Source organism: Muscardinus avellanarius (genome assembly GCF_963383645.1).
Source record: "Muscardinus avellanarius genome assembly, chromosome: 11".
Classification (NCBI taxonomy): domain Eukaryota; kingdom Metazoa; phylum Chordata; class Mammalia; order Rodentia; family Gliridae; genus Muscardinus; species Muscardinus avellanarius.
In genome coordinates, this window is record NC_137797.1 from 6,716,961 (window position 1) to 6,739,309 (window position 22,349).

Genomic DNA, 22,349 nt, shown 5'->3' on the forward strand with positions numbered 1-22,349 from the left:
AAAGGGAGAGCCTGAAGGACAGACTGGGTGGGCTCATTCTCACAGAAACCTGTTGGCCGCAGAGCTCGGGCAGGGCGCTTACGGTGACAAGACCCTCCCATGAGCAGAGACTCAGAGTGTGAGTAAAGTACATTAGCGAGAAGATAACAGGCGGTGATGAGTGCTTCAAGAAAATTCAAGCACAAGTGAGGGTGTACAGGAATCAGAGGCATCTTTATGGCCTGTAATTGTTTTAGCATCTAAAGGTGACTTTTAGCTGGGTGTAGTGTGCAGGCTTGTAATCCCCACGCTTGGGAGGCTGAGACAGGAGGATCGTGCAGGTTTGAAGCCAGCCTCAGCTACTTAGTGAGGCTCTCAGCTACTTAGTGAGACCCTGTTTTGAAACAAATATAAAAAAAAATAGGTTTAGGAGCGTAGCCCTGGAGGTAGAAGGCCCCTGGTCGCCTTTTGTGCTTAGACTAGAAGACATGTATTTAAATTATTTTTATCTGTGTGTGATGTTGGGGAAGAGACCCAGGGGCATCCTACCTCTGAGCTACACCCCAGCCCTATTTTATTACTTTAAGTAACTGAGGCTGGCCTCAAACCTGCAATCCTCCTTTCTGTGCCTCCCAAGTACTGGGATTACAAGCATGTGCCACCACACCTGGCGTGAATTAATTTTGTGTGTGTGTGGTATGGGGATTAAACCCAGGGACATTCTACCTCTGAGCCATCACCATCCGTATTTTGTTTTTATTTTGAAACAGGGTCTCACTAGGTTGATGAGTCTTACTACTTGCTGACGCTGTCCTCAAACCTGCTATCCTCCTATTTCAGCCTCCCAAGTACTTTGATTACAGGCATGCACCATCATGCCTGGCTTGAGTTAATATTCAATTTACTAAATCTAGAAGCTTAAGAACCTGTACTTTAAATCCAACAGACAAATATATATATTAATTTACAAATAGTTTCTTTATGAAAAATTTTAAAATATTGAAATAATTTATAGTTTTTCTTGTGTGGTATTGGGAGTGGAACCCAGGGGCTTTTCTACCTCCAGGCTATACTCCCAGACCTATTTTATATTTTATTTGGAAACAGGGTCTCACTAAGTTGCTGAGAGCCTCACTAAGTAGCTGAGGCTGGCTTTGAACCTGTGCGATCCTCCTGTCTTAGCCTCCCAAGTGTTGGGATTACAAGCGTGCTCCACAACGCCCAGCTAATTTATAGTTTTAAAAGACCAGATTTTGTTTGCTAAATTTTAAAGACTGCCAGTGTAGTATTTGAGAGAATCACATGTATTTAATTTGTAAATTAAGTTTAAAGATTTGAAGATTTCTAATTAGATTTATAAATGTAATTAAGGAAATCTCTTTTGTTTTGGTATTGGAGATTGAACTCAGGAGCATTCTGCCTTCCAACTACATCCCCAACCCTATTTTTTTTTTCCAGTACTGGGGATGGAACCCAGGGGCATTCTACCACTGAGCTACGCCCCCAGCCCTATTTTTTATCTTTAGTTTTGAAACAGGGTCTCACTTACTGAGTTGCAGAGGGCCACACTAAGTGGCCTGTCTCAGCTTCCCAAACGCTGCAATGATAGGTCTGAGCCACTACTCCCGGCATAAGAGTTAAATTTTTTTTGAAGATATGTGAGTTTATTTATTTATTTTTGTGTGGTACTGGAGGTGGAACCCAGGAGCTTTCTACCTCCAGGCTATACTCCCAGACCTATTTATACTTTATTTGGAAACAGGAAGGTCTCACTAAGTAAGTTTTTTTTTTTTTTTTTGCTGGTCTGGGGTTGGAAACCAAGGGAATTTGACCTCCGAGCTACATCCCCTGTCCTATTTTTTATTCTTTAAGTTGAAACAAGGTCTCACTAAGTTGTGAAGGGCCTCACTAAGAAGCTGAGGCTGTCCGCGAATCACAGTCCTCTGGTCTCCGCCTCCTGAATGCTGGAATTACAAGCTACCATTTTTTTAAGAATGTATGGCGCACACTTGTAATCCCAGCATTCGGGAGGCCAAGATCGGAGGATTGTGGTTCACGGACAGCCTTAGCTACTTAGTGAGGCCCTCTGCAACTCAGAGAGACCTGGTTTCAAAATAAAGAATAAAAAAAAAAATAGGGCAGGGGGTGTAGCTTGGAGGTCAAATGCCCCCTGGGTTCCATCCCCAAACCCGCAAAAAAAAAAAAAAAAAAAAAAGAACGAATGCCTTAAGCCAGGTGTGGTGGTGCACACCCTTAATCCCAGTGACTCAATAGGCTGAGGCAGGAGTATCACTAATTCAAGGCCAGCCTGTGAATTTAGTAAGACCTTGTCTCAGACTACAATAAAAGGGGCTGTGGATGTAGCTCCTTGGTAGATCACCCCGATTCCGCCCCTCAATGCCACATACACAAAAAAAGAATGTGCACCATAGATATTTCAAGCATCTTACCAGAAACCCTTGCCCATTATCACGATACTCACAAACTTTTCATACTACTATCTTAAAACTGGGTTTGACTTGCCCATCTTTACCTCTGAGCCTTCCCACAGTTGCAGAGCCCCTTCCAGGCCCCAGGGAGCAGCTGTTCCAGCCAGTGAGGTGGGCCAGGTGAGGTCAGTTTTGTTCCCTTAAGCAGTGAGCGTCTGGTTACAGGCTTGGAGCTGTCCTGCTGGGTCTGAGTGTCGCTGGGCTTCTTGAGTGGCGTCCGTGTGGCCTTGGGAGAGTCGACTCTGCCTCGGTCTCCCTTCAGGTACAGAGAGCACTAGTGACTGGCTGGTGGACTCCCGTGCGATTTAGTGAGACGATGCCCACAAACAGCTTCAGAGAGGATCTGACACACTTGGGTAATCATGCTATTACTAGCCAAATTAGGTTAATAAAAATGAAAGGATTGCTTGTACAGCTTCTACAGGATTTAATTGAGATGTGAACTCTGAGCCAGTCGTGGTGGCACACACCTGTAATCCCAGAATTTGGGAGGCTGAAGCAAGAGGGTTTTAAGTTTGAGGTTAGCGTACTATAATTTAGAGAGACCCTGTGTTCAAAATAAAAAATAAAAATGGCTGGGGGTAGAGCTCAGAGGTAGGATGCTTCTGAGTTCAGTCCCGAGTGACACACTTGTACACGCACATGTTCACACACAGTCCTGAGCAGACAGCTTTCCTCTGAGTAACGTTCAGAAGGCAGTCTTGTATCTGGTTTTATTAAAGTATTGACTTTACATTTGTGGAAGGAATTCTCTTTTTTTTTTTTTTTTTGGTGCTTAGGATTGAATCCACGGGCGTTCTACCTCAGAGCTACACCCCTCAGCCTTATTTTATTTTTTATTTTGCAACAAGGTCTCACTAAGGGTCTTGCTGAGGCTGGCCTCAAACCTGCGATCTTCCTGTCTCAGCCTCCCGAGTACTGGGATTGGAGACATGTGCCATTACACCTGGCTAGGGAATCCCTTCTACAAGGGGACATTTTTTCAGACCTGCTCATGATCTTTATTTTCACTCATTCTGTCTGGACCCCTGGTCGTTGTGTTGGGTTTCACGCAGTCCCCTGTTAACCTGCACTCTCTCCTCCCTAGTCTTCCTTCTTCCATCAGCATGGATGTGTCACCAGCGACACCAATGCCAAGTACAACAGCCGCGCCGCGCAGCTGTACAGGGAGAAGGTCAAGGCCCAGGCCTCCCAGGCTACACGGAAGCACGGCACCGACGTGAGTCCCCGGCCGGCTGTCCTAACTCCTCATTCCGTAGACACAGTAGTGTTTATCGTAACAGCACAACTTTCTACCTGGATTCTGGATTCTCCCTAAGGAAACAGTGGGCAGTTGTTCTCGTTCCTGGGGGCAGTTAGGTTCTGTACCTCGCAGGGAACACTGAGTTGGTGAAGACAAAGCATCGCTCTGGGGAAGCCAGAGGATGAGGCTCCGTGTCCCTCACCTGATGATCACACGTTCTGACGTGACGTGTGTTCTGTGTAAAGATAGCTCACTGCATGGCCTGGGGACGTAGGCCAGTTGTAGAGCACTTGCCAAACATGAGAGGCTCTGAGTTTTTCTCCCAGCTGCTGAAGCATGAATGCAGTACCCAAGAACACATCTTACTTACTCTGCATTGCTGACTCATGAACATTGAACTAAGGGCGAGGGACCGTCACTTGGCCTGAGAGAGGCTGACTGGCCACATGTGTTTCTTCATTAGCGTGTATCACAGTCTTCATGAACTTAGGAACATTTGACAGTCCTTCAGCTCTACACTTGAGGGCCATTTTAAACAATGAAATTATCCATAAAAAGCACAAAAATGTGAAGAACATGGCACTAAGTTGACTGCAAACAGGACACTTGTTTCCAAGTGTAGAAACGGAAACAAGGCGGCAGGGTGAGCCTTGTCCAGCCTCAGCCAGGAACGCAGCGCCTCTTGCCTGCTCTGCATGTCTGGAAGGAAAATGAATCACAAGTACTGACTTGAGGTTACAGGCCATTCCAGCAAGTAGGTAAATCTGTAATTGTGGCACCCATAGCATTGAGGTTGACTGTAGTTTGGAACCTACACTTATATTTGAAGTCCGCCATCTTTCCTTTTCAGAAAGGGCTTCTGAGCTGAGCATGGTGGCGCACACTTGTGATCTCAGTAATTGGGAGACTGAGACTGGAGGATCACGGGTTTGTGGCCAGCCTCAGCTGCGTAGTGAGGACCTCTGCAACTTAGTGAGAGCGGCCATGTTTCAAAATAAAGTTTAGCCGCATTCTGGAGGCTGAGACCAGAGGATTGTGGTTTGCGGACAGCCTCAGCTACTTAGTGAGGCTCTCTGCAACTTAGTGAGAAACTGTTTCAAAATTAAGAATAAAAATAGCACAGGGGGTATAGCTTGGAGGTTGAATGCCCCTGGATTCCATTCCCAGACATGCAAAGAATAAAAAATAGAGCTGGGGGTATAGCTCGGAGGTAAATGCCCCTGGATTCAATCCCACTAAAAAAAAAAAAAAAGAGTTTCTGAAGTTGGGCACTTGACCTCTGCAAGGTTTGGAAGTGAAGTTGATTGGATTAATTCATTACTACAAGGTGCTCAGAGCCCTTTGTAAGTAGTGACTGCTTATTTTGGGAAAGACCCATCTCAGGAAGCAGGTCTGTGTGGGGGCAGAGGGCGTGGTCTGACCCTGTATGCTATGCTAATGACATGCTAATGAGGAATGCTAATGCTGCTGTTTTGTTCTAGCTGTGGCTTGATAGCTGTGTGGTTCCGCCCTCGTCCCCACCACCAAAGGAGGAAGATTTTTTTGCCTCTCATGTCTCTCCTGAGGTATATATTATGTTCACATGATTTTAAAGTGTGCTTGTAAAAAGTATGTATTTAAAATGTTTCAGTTGAGATACAGATGAGCTTCTGTAATAGACAATCCTGAAATGTAATCACTTAGACAAGACAGAAATTGACTTACGTCATCCAGTGAGAGGCAGCTGTCCAAGGTCACCCAGGTCTATCTAACGTGGCCATTCCAGTCTAGAGGCCCCACACAACACTCCGCTTGCGTCTGTCCCGAGGACCTGGGGAAGCTGAGCTGTTATTCCTAGTAACGGGCCACGGTCAACTTGCCTTTGCAACTGGAGAATGAGCCCAGTTTTAATAGGAGTTTAAATCTCAGTGCCTGACGTGGCTGTGTACAGAGTACATGCCTTCAGGCTTGGAAGAACTAAACTTACTTACGTAGGTAAAAGTATTTGGTTCCTAGGCAGGCACAGTGCCGCACATCTGCATCCCAGCAGTTTGGGAGGCAGAGGCAGGAGGGATCTCCAGTTGAAGGCCAGCCTGAGCGATTTAGCAAGACTCTGTCTCAAAACAAAAAATAAAAGGACTGGAAATGTAGCTCAGTGCAGAGTGCCCAGGTTCAATCTCCAGTGAGTGAGAGAAAAAGGAGAGGAGAGGGAGAACATTTTTATTGAGTAAGTAAAGAAAAAACGAAAGAAAAGAGTGCTTAGTTCCTAATAGAGGGAAGTTATCTCTGAATACTGCTAAGTACTGCCACCCTGGTCGTTCTGGTCTGGTGGCAGCCTGCCGGCAATCCAGGTACTGCCCGGGTTTTCTCCAGGTTCTTTTGATAGGAAGGGGAAGGCCTGTGGACACCAACATCAAGTACTTAGTCTAGCCCCCTGAGGGAGCCTGCCCTCTGCCTGGAGCCCCCTGGGGCCTGGCTAGTTTCTTGGTGACGGTTTCATTTGTCTATAATGATTTTCCTCACCTTACTGCAGGTGACTGACGCGGTGTGGGCATCAGCACAGCCAGAGCCGGCTCCTCGCACACCTCGGGCCTTGGGGGCCCCTCCGGAGGACAAGGAAGGTGAGGAAGGTGGCGCCTCGAGCCCCCGCCAGTGTCCTCCCGTGCACTGACATGCTTTGAAACTATTGAAGGTTAGGGTGTCTGTGCTAGGTTATAGAGATTACTGAACATGGAATAGGATCCCATTTTTGCAAAAAAGAAAAAACATATATACACAAAGGAGACATTCTTGAAGGTACATACCAATTAACTAGGTAGAGAGTCAAATTCCTGAGGATTTTTAGCTTCTGCTTGACACAATGTTAAAGTGTCTAAACTTTTATTTTATTTTTTATTGTTGTTTTTTTGCAGGTCTGGGGATGGAACTCAGGGGCATTTGACCTCCGAGCTACTCCTCCTGCCCTATTTTTTTAAAATTTAATTTAATTTATTTATTTGTATTTTTTATTCTTTATTTTGAAACAGGATCTCACTAGTTGCAAAGGACCTCACTAAGTAGCCGAGGCTGCCTGTAAACCACGATCCTCAGGTCTCAGCCTCCTGAATGCTGGGATTATGCATGCGCCACCACACCCGGCTTGTCTCTGAACTTTTATAATGAGTACGTGTTACTTTTATAATCAGAAAACATTTCAAGTTAAAAACTATTACTTAAAAAGTTGATCCTATGCCGGGCGTGGTGGCACACGCTTGTAATCCCGCGCTTGGGAGGCGGAGACAGGAGGATTGTGCAGGTTCGAAGCCAGCTGCGCTGGCTTAAGAGACCCTGTTTTCAAAAATAAAATAGGTCTGGGAGTGTAGCCCAGAGGTAGAAGAGCTTCCAGGAACCCCAGTACCACCAAAAAAAAAAGTTAATCCTAGTGGTTGACATTTGGTGAGTTTATTGTTTGGCTATAGCTATAGTAAATATACTTCTATCAATTGCTTACATATTAAAATTCACTTAAGGCCGGGCGTGGTGGCGCACGCCTGAAATCCTCGCACTTGGGAGGCTGAGACAGGAGGATCGCATGGGTTTGAAGCCAGCCTCAGCTGCTTAGTGAGGCTCTCAGCAACTTAGTGAGACCCTGTTTCCAAATAAAATATAAAAAAGGTCTGGGAGTATAGCCCGGAGGTAGAAAGCCTCTGGTTTCTACCCCCAGTGCCACCAAAAATAAAATAAAATAAAATTCACTATGATTAGTCAGTTCTTTCTCTTAAAATTGAGCAGCTTTAAGCCGGGCTCAGAGGTAGAATTTAGCTCAGAGGTTCAATTCCCAGTAATCCCACTCTCCCCCTCCAAAAAAAAAAAAAAAAAAGGAATTGGGACAGATATCTGACATTCTGGGGGTAAATGAAACAAAGCAGAATTCTTTTACTCTACATGAAACCAAATTCCAGTGGGTCAAGGGTTTAGATGGAAACATGGTGGTCCTAGGAGAAAACGCAGCGGAAGCTTTTGTTACCCTGGAGTGGGGAGCCCCTCTGCGCTTCCAGACCACAGATGGAATGGGGTGAACTGACCTCATGCAGGTCAGAGTTTCCCTTCTGAACAACACCGTAAAGGGCGATAAGTGGTATGTGCAACTCATGTGTAGATGAAGGCTTGTCCCTTAACCTCTGAAGAACTCTGACATGGCGGTGTTTTGCAACCTGTGGTTTTTTCCATACACCTGACCCTCCGCTGCAGATGGAACCCAGGAACCCAGGGCCACGTGCCTGCTGGGCTCGCGCTGCACCGCTGAGCTCCGCCCCGGCCCGTCACATTCCTCTTGTGTGCGGAGGACTTTAGACACCTGCAAAGAAGACATTTCCCCCTAACTGGAGTTAGCTTTTGGGTTCCTTAGACGCTGCTAACGTATGCTGCACTGCGCCACACTTGCCCTTCCTCCCTCCCCGTGGTGGCCTTCTGTTTTGCTTAGCGTGCAGCTCTGTCCCAGGCATGGGCAGCCTCCTTGTTGGCGTTTCAGCTCCAAGTCCAGCCAGCAAACACTCCAGTCACAGCTGTATCGATGTACTTTGCCTTCCGTAGAGCATAGCACACCCAGTTCTGGAAGTTGCTGTGTCCCTTAGTTTTCAGGTCACCGTGAGGCCCTTCCCCTGGACTCTGAGCTTCTCTAGGGAGAGATTCTTTTTTAAGATGAGGGATCTACCTAGGCTGTTGATGGATTCCACTGGAGAGAGGAAAGAGGAAAAGCAATTCCAGCACTCTCCTGACAAAGGACAGGGGACAGGCTGTGTCTTTTCAAAGTGTGGATGCTGACTTGACTCGTGTTACTATGACAACTTAATGGCATAGCGGGCCTTTTGAGATGGAAGGTTACGGGCCACAGGGGTAAGTGTGACCTCTGTAGTCCTGGTGTCTTCGTTGGTTTTCTGAGCAGAAGCCTGAGTACCTAAGTGCAGAACAAGGCACCATTCTTGCCCCTGCTGAGAGCTGACGAGCTCTCTGGAAGGCTTGCTTTCCTGTGTCCTTCCATCTCCCCACGCACCTGCAGCAGCAGCTGGAGGTTCCTGCCTGTTGTCTGTGCAGCAGCTGATCAGGGAGCCCTTCCTTTGGGCCTACACCTAGGTGTCCACGAGTCCCCACTGGGCAACAGGTGCAGCCTCTTGAGTTAATTTAAGGCTGGCAAAGTGAGGAGAAGCAAACGAGCTTTGCGCGGTGGAGCACGGGCAGGAGGCCTTGCTTTCCCGTTCTCCAGAGCCCAGGGCGGTCCTGGCACACAGTAGGTCATTGAGAAGTGGGGGCTCAGTTGTTTCTTACAGAATATTCTTGAACTCCCCCATCCTGCTTTGCCTACTTAAATGCCTTCACCAGAATTTATCTTTTAAATAGTTAAAAAATTAAAGAGAGTTTTCTCTGAACCACTATTAGGCCTGACATTTAAAACTAGTAGCAAGGCATGGTGGCACATGCTTTAATCCCAGTACTTGGAAGGCTGAGACAGGAGGATCACAAGTTCACGGCCAGCCTCAGCTACTTAGTGAGGCTCTTTGCAACTCAGTGAGACCCTGTTTCAAAATAAAAAATAAAAAGTAGGGGTGGGGGTGTAGCTCAGAGGTAGGATGTCCCTGGGTTACATCCCATCCCCAGTACTGCAAAAAAAAAAAAAAAAAAAATCAAAGAAACAAAACCGAACCTTAGATTATAAGATAGAATTCTGAATGACATTAGTTTAAGAAACCAGTAATAATTTTTCTATAAAACCAAAGGATTAAAAAATACATTTCTAAACCAGGCATGGTGGTACATTCTTGTAATCCCCAGTACTGAGGAGGCTGAGACAAGAGGATTGCGGTTTGAGGACAGCCTTGGCAAGGAGTGATACTCATCAACCTGTGAGACCTTGTTTCAAAATAGAGTAGAGCTGGGGATGTAGCTCGGCGGTAGAATGCCCTTGGGTTCCATCCCCTACGCCCCTCTCTCAAAATGCACTTCTCCTTTAGTGGGTTAGGGGGAGGGAGGAAACTGGGGATTGAACCCAGGCCCTGTGTGTGCTAAGCAAGTGCTCTACCACTCAGCTACATTCCTGTCCTTTTTTTTTTTTTTTTTTTGCAGGTCTGAGAATGGAACCCAGGGGTTTTTTACCTCTGAGCTACACCACCTACCTTATTTTTTATTTATTTTGAAACAAGGTCTCACTAAATAGCTGAGGCTGTCCACAAACCTGCGATCCTCCTGTCTCAGCCTCCCAAATGCTGGGATAACAAGCGTGCGCCACCACACCCAGCTTTTCCTTTTCTCTTTTGAGACAAGGTCTTGCTGAGTGTTCTGGGTTGGCTTCAAATTTGGAATCCTCCTGCCATAGCCTCCCAGATAGCTGGGATTATAGGCATAGGCCACACAGCACCCAGCTACTTTAGTGGACTTTTAACTCAGATCTCTTAATGATAGGGGGAAAAGTTATGTAGAGAGGATATGGAGGTTTTGTTGGGTAGGAGAAATCATTTCTAACGTCATACGTAGCACAGCAGGATGCTGTGGTTGACAACAATTAACTCTAATTTCAAAATAGCTAGTAGAAAGTCAGGTGTGGTGGCGCATGCTTGGAATCCCAGTACTTGGGAAGCTGAGACAGGAGGATCGCAGGTTTGTGGACAGCCTCAGACACTTAATGATGCCCTCTGCAACTTAGTGAGTTTTGAAATAATAAAAAAAATAGGACTGAGGGTATAGCTCAGAGGTAGAATGCCTCTGGATTCCATCCCCAGTACTGCAAAAAGAAACATAAAAAAGCTAGTAGAGGGGATGTTAGTTATCTCTGGTACAAATATATGCTAAATCTTTGATATAATAGGTCTTCCAGGTACCCTGATCTGATCATTACTTTGTATATATGAATTATTATTTTTTGCAGTACTGAGGATTGAACCCAGGGGCATATTACATCTTAGCTACATCCCCAGCCCCATTTGATTATTTTGAAAAGGGTCTCACTAAACTGCGGAGGGCCTAAGTAGCAGAGGCTGGCCACGAACCTCAATCCTCCTGTCGCAGCCTCCAAAAGCATTGGAATTACAAGCGTGCGCCACCATGCCCGGCTGGATATATGAATTAAAATGTCATATGCTGTCCCATAAATATGTATAATTTTTTTTTTGCGGTACTGGAGATTGAACCCAGGGGCATTCTACCTCTGAATTCACCCCCAGCCCTAGTTTTTATTTTTATTTTGAAACAGAGTCTCACCAAGTTGCAGAGGGCCTCACTACGTAGCTGAGGTTGGCCATGAACCTGTGTTCTCGTGTCTCAGCCTCCCAAGTTTTGGGATTATAAGCGTGTACCACCACACCCGGCTGAAAACTTTTTTACAAATCATGTTGTAAGGAATTGTAGTAAGGTCTGATGATATGGCTCAGTGGTGGAGCACCTACCTGCCACGGGCAAGGCCCTGCTTTCCTCCCTAGCTTCACCAAAAAAAAAAATTATAATGATAAATAGAATCTGGAGCTAAAAAGAAAGATGATCTTTGCCGGGCGTGGTGGCACACTTGTCATCCCGCGCTTGGGAGGCGGAGACAGGAGGATCGCGCAGGTTCGAAGCCAGCCGCGCGCGCTGGCTTAGGAGACCCTGTTTCCAAAATGAAAATGTAAAAAATAGGTCTGGGAGTGTAGCCCGGAGGTAGAAGGGCTTCCAGGAACCCCAGTACCACCGGAAAAACAAACAAACAAAGAAAGGTGATCTTTGATAAGATCGGGTACACAGTGCTGAGCAAGTTGAGTCGTTACACGTTGGAAGGCAAGTTTGATGAGAATGTCCTCTGCATCAATGTCCATGTTTAATTTTCAGGTGGACCAGAACAAGGACCCAGTGTGGAAGGTCTTAATGCCCCAGCGAAGCCTGCCTTAGGTAATCCGCGTGCAGCGCTGTATCTGATCAGAACAGGAAGACTCCCGAGAAAGCAGGGGCCCTGTCTGTACGCTGCCCTCGTGGCTCCATTTAGTGACGCAGCGTCGCGGCGGAGAGCATCTGTGGGACGTATCCGCGTGGGGCCGCCCTTGTCAGCCGGCCTGAGGGATGTAACGCCGCCAGCACCGCGAGCCTGCGCGGGCTGATGAGGTGGGGCTGGCGGTGCCCCACAGGAGCAGGGCTCCGGCCCACTCTGCTCGTGTTTACTCAAGAGAGCAGATTTTCTTCTCTCTCTCTCTCTGTCTCTTTTCTTTTTTTGCAGTACTGGGGATGGAACCCAGGGGCGTTCTGCCTCCAAGTGACACCCCTGGCCCTATTATTGTATTCTATAATTTTATTTAATTTTATTATTTTTTGGTGGTACTGGGGTACCTGGAAGCCTTTCTACCTCCGGGTTACACTCCCAGACCTATTTTATATTTTTGAAACAGGGTCTCTTACGCCAGCGTGGCTGGCTTCGAACCTGCGCCATCCTCCTGTCTCCGCCTCCCAAATGCTGGGATTACAAGCGTGCGCCACCACGCCCGGCTTTTCTTCTCTTTTTGACTATGTAATAGGTGAACTTCAGTACTGACCTTTCGTCATCCGGGAATTATAATTGGAAATCGGTGCATGCTGTATTAATCGAAAAGCAGCTGCTTTGATGAAAAGCAGCTCAGCTGTGTAGAATGTTCTGGCACGTTCGTTGTGTATGAGACTCACCAGAGGTGGTTATGTGGCATGGGACGCAAATCCAGGAAAGACTGATGGAAAGAAAACTCCATTAATAGCTACCTTTTTCACACTGAAATGTAATGTTGTTCTCTTGTTAGGGCTAATCTTTTGCCATATGTGGTTTCTTTCTTTCATCCCATTTCCCATTATAGCACATTCTCATCTTTTTAAAAGGTGTTTTTTTTTTTTTTGGCGGTACTGGGGTTCTTGGAAGCCCTTCTACCTCCGGGCTACACTCCCAGACCTATTTTATATTTTTATTTGGAAACAGGGTCTCTTAAACCAGCGCTGCTGGCTTCAAACCTGCACAATCCTCCTGTCTCTGCCTCCCAAGTGGGAGGATTACAAGCGTGCGCCACCACGCTCAGCTTTTTTAAAAAGTTTTTTGCAGTACTGGGGATGGAATCAGGGCCCCTTGCATGCTAAGCAAGTGTTCTTCCACTGAGCTGTAACTGCAGCCCACACAGTTTCGTATTTGTAAGAAAAAAAGTCAAGGTTTTATTCTTTCTGCATCTCTTAAACATAATTTTTTTTCAGTACTGGACTGGGGATTAAACCCAAGGGTGTTATACCTCTGAGCTATACCCCCAGTCCTATTTTTTATTGTTTTTTTTTTTTTTTTTTTTTTGGTGGTACTGGGGTTCCTGGAAGCCCTTCTACCTCTGCGCTACACTCCCAGACCTATTTTATACTTTTTTTATTTTTGGAAACAGGGTCTCCTAAGCCAGCGCGGCTGGCTTCGAACCAGCGCAATCCTCCTGTCTCCGCCTCCCAAGCGCGGGGATTACAAGCATGTGCCACCACACCAGGCTTTTATTGTTTATTTTGAAACAGGGTCTCACTAAGTTACAGAAGGCCTCACTAAGTAACCGAGGCTGGCCTAGAACCTGTGATCCTCCTGTCTCTGCCTCCCAAGTACTGGGATTACAAGCATGCACCACTGTACCGAGCTTAAACATAATTGTAAAAGCAGAATATATAGCCTTTGATTGAAATTTACTCAGAATTTACTTTTAAAGGAACCCTGCTGGGTGTGGTGTTGCATACCTTTAATCCTAGCTACTTAGGAGACTGAGGCAGGAGGATTGTAAATTAGAGGCCAGCCTCTCAAAATAAAAAAATAAACTTAGCAAAACCCTGTCTCAAAAAGAAAAATTAGCCTGGCCTGGTGGTACAAGCTATAATCCCAGTACTTAGGAGGCTGAGAGAGGAGGAGGTTTGAGGACAACCTCAACAATGTATTGAGACTCTTGACAACCTTACAAAACCCTATTTTTTTTGGGGGGGCGGGTCTGTAGATGGAACTCTGAGGCATTAGTCCTCTGAGCTATACCCTCTGCCCTACTTTTTATTTTTTATTTTTTTTTGAAGATTTAAAGAAGTTTATTAGAAAGATAGAAATACAGAAAATAGAAATACAGCCCCATGCCAAAATGGCACGGGGGGACGACTCGAAATGAATACACCCTTATTTTTTTTTTTTTTTGAAACAGGGTCTCACTAAATTGCAGAGGGCCTCACTAAGTATGGTCTCACCATGCCCGGCTACAAAAAACCCTTTTCTAACAAAAAAAAAAAAATAATAAATAGGGCTGGGGATATAGCTTGGAGGTAGAATGCCCCTGGGTTCAATGCCTAGTGTCACAAAAAATAAATAAAAATAAAAGTAGCTGGTGATAGCTCAGTGGTAGTGTCCCTGGGTTTAATCTCCAGCACTGCAAAAATAAAATTAAAACAAGAAAGAAAAGAAACTTTCTCTAAACGCGTCACATATTTTTGTGTAGTTTAGAAAGTGTCACTGCTAAGCCAGGTGTGTGGCACGCACTTGTAATCCAGCATTTGGGAGGCTGAGACTGGAGGATCGCGGTTCGCGGACAGCCTCAGCTACTTAGTGAGGCCCTTTGCAACTCAGTGAGACCAGGTTTCAAAATAAAGAATAACAAATAGGGCTGGGGGTGTAGCTCGGAGGTAGAATGCCCCTGGGTTCCTCCCCAGACCTGCAAAATAAAAAAAGAGTCACTACTATACTTCATTTTAGCAAAGTCGGAGAAGCAGTGAAGGTACTGCTTGTAAAATAATGAATGCTTTATATTTCCTAGTGGCTAGTATGCCAGAATATGTAAGTGGAAATAAAAGAGCGCATCCTTGGCTGCTTTAGTTGCACATATAATCCTGGGCTAACTTTTATAAGAGTAGAGCTTAATAGAGTTTGTGTCTTTGTACATTTCTTTTTGTGTGTGTGTGGTGGTACTGGGGTTCCTGGAAGCCCTTCTACCTCCAGGCTACACTCCCAGACCCATTTTTATACTTTTTTTATTTGGTAACAGGGTCTCTTAAGCCAGCACGGCTGGCTTCGAACCGGTGCAATCCTCCTGTCTCCGCCTCCCAAGCGTGGGGATTACCAGCATGCACCACCATGCCTGGCCTAGATTTTTTTTATTATTTATTTATTTATTTATATTATTTATTTATTTATTTATTTATTTTGCGGGTCTGGGGATGGAACCCAGGGGCATTTGACCTCCGAGCTATACCCCCTGCCCTATTTTTTATTCTTTATTTTGAAACTGGGTCTCACTAAGTTGCGGAGGGCCTCACTAAGTAGCTGAGGCTGTCCTTGAACCACAATCCTCCAGGTCTCAGCCTCCCGAATGCTGGGATTGCAAGTGTGCACCACCACGCCCGGCTGATTTTTTTTTTTTTTAAGATACAATAAAGTCGGGTCTGGTGGTGCATGCTTATAGTCCCAGCATTTGGGAAGCTGAGACAGGGAGATCGTGGTTCACGGACAGCCTCAACTACTTAGTGAAGTCCTTTGCAACTCAGGGAGACCCTGTTTCAAAATAAAAAAAATAGGGCTGGGGGTATAGCCCACAGGTAGAAAGCCCCTGGGTTCCATTCCCAGTACTGCAAAAATAAGTAAATAAATAAAGATACAATGAAATAGAAAAATAATGTATGATTTGTTTATCTAACTTTTTAATTTTAATTTTTTGGCAGAGGTTTCCTCTATCATAAAAAAGAAACCAAACCAAGCTAAAAAAGGAGTAAGTATTATGTATAAAATACCTGGTAGTTTGTCTCTTATTTTGAGCCTTATTTACTATATTGTAAATATGGCTTCGATAGCCTGTTCAATGAGATGAATATTATACTTAGTGACTGTGTTCTAGAATGAATGTCTTAACATTTTTCCTATGACATAATGTTGAAAAAAATTAACAAAGGCCCCAGGCGTTCTCTGTGTTGAGCTCTGGGCGCAGCTGTCCTGGGCGGCAGGAGGGTCGCTGTCTGAGAGCTGTGTGTCACAGCAAAGCCCGAATGCCATCGGAGGCCAGTGCCAGGGTCTGGGCCTCGGCAAGTGGCTGGACTCGCACAAGCGCCCTGTTCCTCGTCTGCACGCGGTGGTGACAGTGCCAGCCTTGTGTGGAGTCCTGGGGTGCCTGGAGGGCCAGCTGCGGGTGCCGTGCCCAGCCTGCCAGGCCGTGGCCTCAGTAAGTGTTGGCTGTCGTCACGAGAGCGTCCGATAGCTTGGGTAGAATATAATCTTGTATGTGTTCCAGCTCGGGGCCAAAAAAGGAAGTCTGGGAGCCCAGAAACTGGCGAATGCAAGCTTTACTGAAATCGAAAAGCAAGCTCAAGCAGTAGATAAAATGAAGGAGCAAGAAGACCTGGCCAGGGCCGCTCCCAAGGAAGAGTCGATGTGAGTGGACGTTTGCTACGGTGCTCCCTCCAGAGCACGTGCAACAACTCTGGACCTGCTGTCCAGATGCCGCCTGTCTCTGGGGGATGTGGAGGGTGATGTGAAATGGAGTTTATGATAACAGTGTTGCATTGACGTGGAGGTTGGGAGGGCCAGCCCAGAGGGATTGGGAGGGCTGCACTGGGTCGTGAGAAGGGAGGAGGGTGCCGAGATGTGGTTAGCCATGACGGCCCCACGTCAGCAGTTAGGGGAGAACGGCTGCAACTCAGGAGGGCAGTGGAACAGGTATGCAGCAGCCCATCCCCACACCAAAGTGGATGAAAGAGAAATCGAAAGTAACAGATAGCAGCCCGGGGATGGAGGCTGGACATCGCTGAGAACGGTAGGAAACCGCAGTGGCTGCTGTGGAAAATAGTTCGATGGTCCTTCAGAAAGTTCAACATAAGCTGGGCGTGGTGGAGCACACTTGTAATCCTAGTACTTGGGAGGCTGAGACAGGAGGATCTCAGGTCCTCAGCCAGCCTCAGCTATTTAGTGAGGCCCTCGCAACTTTGTGAGACCTTGTTTCAAAATAAAGAAGAAGCCAGGTGTGGTGGCGCATGCACGCTTATAATCCCAGTACTTGGGAGGCTGAGACAGGAGGATTGCGCAGGTTCATAGCCAGCCTCAACTAATTAGTGAGGCTTTCAGAAACTTAGTGAGAGCCCGGAGGTAGAAAGCCTCTGGGTTCCACCAAAAAAAAAAAAAAAAAAGAAAACTTGCTAAATTTCTGGCCGGGCATGGTGGCACATGCTTGTAATCCCTGTGCTTGGGAGGATCGCAGAGGTTCGAAGCCAGCCTCAGCTACTTAGTGAGGCTCTCAGCAACTTAGTGAGACCCGGTTTCCAAATAAAGTATAAAAAATAGGTCTGGGAATATAGCCCGGAGGTAGAAAGCCTCTGGGTTCCACCCCCAGTACCACCAAAAAAAAAAAAAAAAGAAAGAAAGAAACTTAGTGAGACCCTGCTTCCAAAATATATATATATAATATAGGTTTGGGAGTGTAGCCCAGAGGTAGAAGGCCCCTCAGTTCCATTCCCAGTACCACAAAATTATTTATTTATTTATTTATTTATTTATTTATTTATTTTTGCGGGTGTGGGGATGGAACCCAGGGGCATTCGACCTCTGAGATACACCCCCTGCCCTATTTTGTATTCTTTATTTTGAAATCGGGTCTCACTGAGTTGCAGAGAGCCTCACTAAGTAGCTGAGGCTGTCTGTGAACCACAATCCTCCGTTCTCAGCCTCCCAAATGCTGGGATTATAAGCATGCGCCACCACGCCCGGCTTCACAAGATAAATTAAATAAATAAGAGCCGGGCGTGGTGGCGCATGCTTGTAATCCCAGTACTTGGGAGGCTGAGGCAGGAGGATCTGAGTTCATGGCCAGCCTCACCTACTTAGTGAGACCCTGTTTCAAAATAAAGAATGAAAAACAGGGCTGGGGGTGTACTTGGAGGTAGAATACCCCTGGATTCCATCCCTAGTTCTGCGAAAGGAAGAAAGGAAGGAAGGAAACTAAGAAGGAAATTGGTCTGGAGGTATAGCTTGAAGGTAGAATGTCTCTGGGTTCAACCCCCAATACAAAATTTTTTTTTACGTGTGTGTGTGTGTGTGTGTGTGTGTGTGTGTGTGTGTGTGTGTAGCTCAGAGGTAGAATGTCCCTGGGTGGTTCAGTCCCCAGTACCACAGAAAAATAAGAATATGTTCTTAGCATGTAGGAGACCCTGGTTCAATTTCTAGCACCAAATAAGTTAAATTTAAATTTAAAGTTACATTATGAGCCGGCTGTGGTGGCTCACGCTTGTAATCCCAGCATTTGGGAGGCTGAGACTGGAGGATCACCATTCACTGACAGCCTCAGCTATTTAGTGAGGCCCTGGGCAACTCGGTGAGACCCTGTTTCAAAATAAAGAATAAAAAAATAGGACAGGGACCATAGCTTGGAGGTCGAATGCCCCTGAGTTCCATCCCCAGAGCTGAAAGAAAAAAAAATAAATAAAATTACATTATGACCCAGAAGTTTCATGTCCACTCCAAAGTATATAGTCAAGAGAAATGAAAACATACATCTAGCTGGACATGGTGGTATGTGCCTATAATCCCAGTATTTTGGAGGCTAAGACAGTATTTATTACAGGTTTGAGGCTAGCTTCAGCAACTTAGTAAGATCTTATTTCAAATTATAAAGGGCTTGTGGGGGGTAGCAAGGTAATAATGCCCCTGGATTCAATCCCTAGTAACACACACACACACACACACACACACACACACACACACACGTACGTACGTCTTATACAAGGATGTTCATAGCAGCCTTAAGTCTGCTAGTCAAAAAGTAGAAACAACCCTAAATTCTATCAACCAGTGAACAAATAAACCACAAGTGTGACATCCCTATAATAGAACAATATTCAGCCATAGAACGAAATACTGATCCATGCTACAGTATGGGTAAGCTTTGAAAGTCGGCCCTAAGCCATTGCAGACACCACGTGTTGTGTGACTCGTCCATGTGAGATGTGTGGGACGGTCCAGTCTAAGGCAGCACTGTGGGGCTGCAGCACAGAGCAGAAAGCGTGCCTGGAGGCCCAGTTAATGTGCATTTCTTTCTGTGGGTTTTTTTCTCATTTGTGTGTGTGTTTGTGCACACACACATGCAGTTTAGCTTTAGTTACCATAGACTGTATACTGAAGAAAATAAATACAGCTTTCATCAGGTTGTTTCTGGGATTAGCCTGGTTAAAGTTCATTAAAGTTCCCCCAGTAGTGCCTGGCACATAGTAGGTGTTCAGTTGGTGTCATTTCTTATTATTTGTATTGGCAGTTTGCTAAGTGAAATTTATAAGCCAAGAACTTGAAATTGGCGATTCTTCCCCATGTTTAACTAACTCACCAAACACAGGGCAGCACCGACTCGTGTCGGAATGCTCCCTGTGAGATCTCCGTGCCCTTGTCAGACTTCCTCTCTCTCCCTAAGCTAGGTTTCAGGCCCTGGACAAGGGGCTGATTAGATTTGTTGTTTGGGAGTGGCCGTGGCCCTGACTGCTGTGTCTGAGGTTCTGCAGCCGGCTCGTGCCGGGCTCCCCTGGTGTGGGGACCAGCAGGCTCCTGCCCGCCTTCCCTGGTGTATGTGTGTGTGGGGGGGGGGCCAGCAGGCTCCTGCCCGCCTTCCCTGGTGTGGGGACCAGCAGGCTCATGCCCGCCTTCCCTGGTGTATGTGTGTGTGTGTGGGGGGCAGCAGGCTCCTGCCCGCCTTCCCTGGTGTATGTGTGGGGGGGGGGGCCAGCAGGCTCCTGCCCGCCTTCCCTGGTGTGGGGACCAGCAGGCTCATGCCCGCCTTCCCTGGTGTATGTGTGTGTGTGGGGGGGGCAGCAGGCTCATGCCCGCCTTCCCTGGTGTGGGGACCAGCAGGCTCGTGCCCGCCTTCCCTAGTGTATGTGTGTGGGGGGACAGCAGGCTCATGCCCGCCTTCCCTGGTGTGGGGACCAGCAGGCTCGTGCCCGCCTTCCCTGGTGTATGTGTGTGTGTGTGTGGGGGGCAGCAGGCTCCTGCCCGCCTTCCCTGGTGTGGGGACCAGAAGGCTCATGCCCGCCTTCCCTGGTGTATGTGTGTGGGGGGGACCAGCAGGTTCGTGCCCGCTTTCCCTGGTGTGTGTGTCGGGGGGGGGCAGCAGGCTCATGCCCGCCTTCCCTGGTGTATGTGTGGGGGAGGGAACAGCAGGCTCATGCCCGCCTTCCCTGGGGTCTGTCATTAGAGATGTTTAATATGTCATAAAAGCATATTGGGGATCTTATGAATTTTCCTTGGGGACCCAAGTGGGACCCTCCTTCGCTTTGTTCAGGCACCCACAGCACTGCGCCTCAGTGCCTGTCACTGCCACTCAGACCTGTCTCACCTTGGCGCTACAAACCAGTGCTGTTTCAGCCAGGAGAAAGTGTGTGTGTGTCTGGTCTTTAAGATGTGAAAATGTGCTGAGCGTGGTGGTGCACACTTGATCCCAGTACTTGGGAGGCTGAGACGGGAGGATCACAGAGGCCCTCTGCAACTTAGTGAGACTGTTTCAAAATAAAACATAAAACCGGGCATGGTGGCGCACGCTTGTAATCCCAGCCTTCGGGAGGCTGAGACTGGAGGATCGTGGTTCGCGGACAGCCTCAGCTACTTAGTGAGACCCTCTGCAACTCAGTGAGACCCTGTTTCAAAATAAAGGATAAGAAATAGGGCAGGTGGTGCAGCTCGGAGGTCAAATGTCCTTGGGTTCCATCCCCAGACCCGCAAAAAATAAATGTTGGTGCGTTTCTTGCACTGTCACACTGTGGCGGTGGAGCGCCAGCTCTGCCTGACCCTGCCTGCGTGCCTGAGAGAGGATGGGGAGGGAGAGCTGCGTGACTCCCTGCCGTCTGCCGAGGGCCCTGAGCTTGGCCCAGGGCGGGCCTGCGGCCTGCGCCTCCGTCAGTGCCTCCAGAGTGGGTCTCCTGGGTGGAACCAGGCCTGACGGTGTCCTTGAAGCCGAGCCGGGTCACAGCTCTAGAAGGGCTTTTCACCCCATCCAGTCGTCTCCAGAAGGCCCTTGCCACAGTGGTACCTGTCCATGATTCTAAACAGGTCTGTGGTTTTCCTCCAACAATCATGCTTGAAAGCATATTGTCCATTTGCTAAGGAATAAAATAGCCTGAAACTGTTCTGTAGTAGTAATGTTAAAGAAAGAAGCCTGCCAGATTAAATCAGACTGAAGAACTCCTGCTTGACTCATTAACAGAAGAAACAGCAAAAGAAATGTATTTTTTTCCTTCTCAAAAATTCTGTCGTAGCCGGGTGTGGTGGCACACGCTTGTAATCCCAGTGCTTGGGAGGCTGCGACAGGAGGATTGCACAGATTCAAAACCAGCCTCAGCTACTTAGTGAGGCTCTCAGCAACTTAGTGAGACCCTGTTTCCAAATAAAGTATAAAATAGGTCTGGGAGTACAGCCCGGAGGTAGAAAGTCCTTGGGTTCCACCCCCAGTACCACAATTTTTTTTTTTTTTTTTTTTTTTTTTTTTTGTGTGTGAGTCTAGCAGGGTGATACACACCTGTAATCCCAGTACTTGGGAAGCTGAGACAGGATGATCGCAGGTTCAAAGCCAGCCCCAGCAACTTAGCAAGGCTCTCAGCAACTTAGGGAGACCCTGTTTCCAAATAAAAAATAAAACAGGGCTCAGGATATAGCTCAGAGGTATAATGCCCCTGAGTTAAATACCAAACACACTAAAAAAAAAAACAAAAAACTATTTGATCCCCCGTAACTATGCAGAAATTTGTATATAATGATACAATATAAAAATAAATTTTTATGGAATAGGAATTTTTTTCTCTTATGAGAAATTTATGACATTCTACATGATTTTATAAAATGGGTGATAGAAGTCCTTGTAAGGTAGGTGTGTCACTTTTCAGGTCCTGCAATTTTGTTATCTCTTACTGATATTACATAATACCACTATTACTAATATTTCATATTCTTTATGAAAATGTAGGTATTTATTGCGCTTGTAGAAATCTGAGAGTACCATGTTTTACACTGTTGATGTGCATATTTATAACATATATTTGATAAATATATTAGTATGTGATTGGTGGTACTGAAAAGACTACCAGCTGGTGAATAACTGCCTTATTTAATTATTTATTTATTTATTTATTTCAGTACTGGGGATGGAACCTAGGGGCATGTGACCTCTGAGCTATATCCTGTCCTTTTTTTTTTTTTTTTTGAAACAGGGTCTCACTGAGTTGCAAAGGGCCTCTCTAAGTAGCTGAGGCTGTCCTTGAACCAGGATACTCCTGTCTCAGCCTCCCAAATGCTGGGATTACAAGAGTGCGCCACCACGCCCGGCTTGCCCTATTTTAAATGTGCTCAGAAGCCTGATTACGTAAAGAGGGCCTGCTTCAGTCAGCATCCCCACCACTGAGACTCAAAATACCCACCAGCCACACTTGGAGGGAGCAAGGCTTATTTGTTTATGGTCCTGAAGATTTGATACAGCTGCGTCCATATTTATATGTGTATTTACTTCAGCTGCCTGTAGGTGGGGCTGCAGGCTCTTAGGGTATGATGGTAAGAAGCAAAGAGCTGAAGGTCAGAGAGAGGACGGGAACAGAGGCTGCAGCTGGGTGGGGCCAGGACAGGCACAGAGAACATGTACACCCACGCGCACACACACACACATGCACGCAGCCACGCCCATGCGCACACTGCACTTGGCCGT

At 46.7% G+C, this 22,349-nt stretch overlaps 1 protein-coding gene across 1 annotated transcript in view; it reads left to right on the forward strand.

Annotated features, from left to right (window-relative positions):
• ARFGAP3 (ARF GTPase activating protein 3) overlaps positions 1–22,349 on the forward strand; it is a gene marked incomplete at both ends in the record, with an annotated part of 46,471 nt that overhangs the window by 8,872 nt on the left and 15,250 nt on the right. Inside the window, 6 exons of the mRNA XM_080706396.1 lie at positions 3,556–3,687; positions 5,193–5,276; positions 6,224–6,311; positions 11,521–11,580; positions 15,355–15,401; positions 15,918–16,057. Of these exons, the coding sequence (XP_080562522.1) occupies positions 3,556–3,687; positions 5,193–5,276; positions 6,224–6,311; positions 11,521–11,580; positions 15,355–15,401; positions 15,918–16,057 (551 nt within the window). The remainder of the gene's footprint in view (positions 1–3,555; positions 3,688–5,192; positions 5,277–6,223; positions 6,312–11,520; positions 11,581–15,354; positions 15,402–15,917; positions 16,058–22,349) is intronic.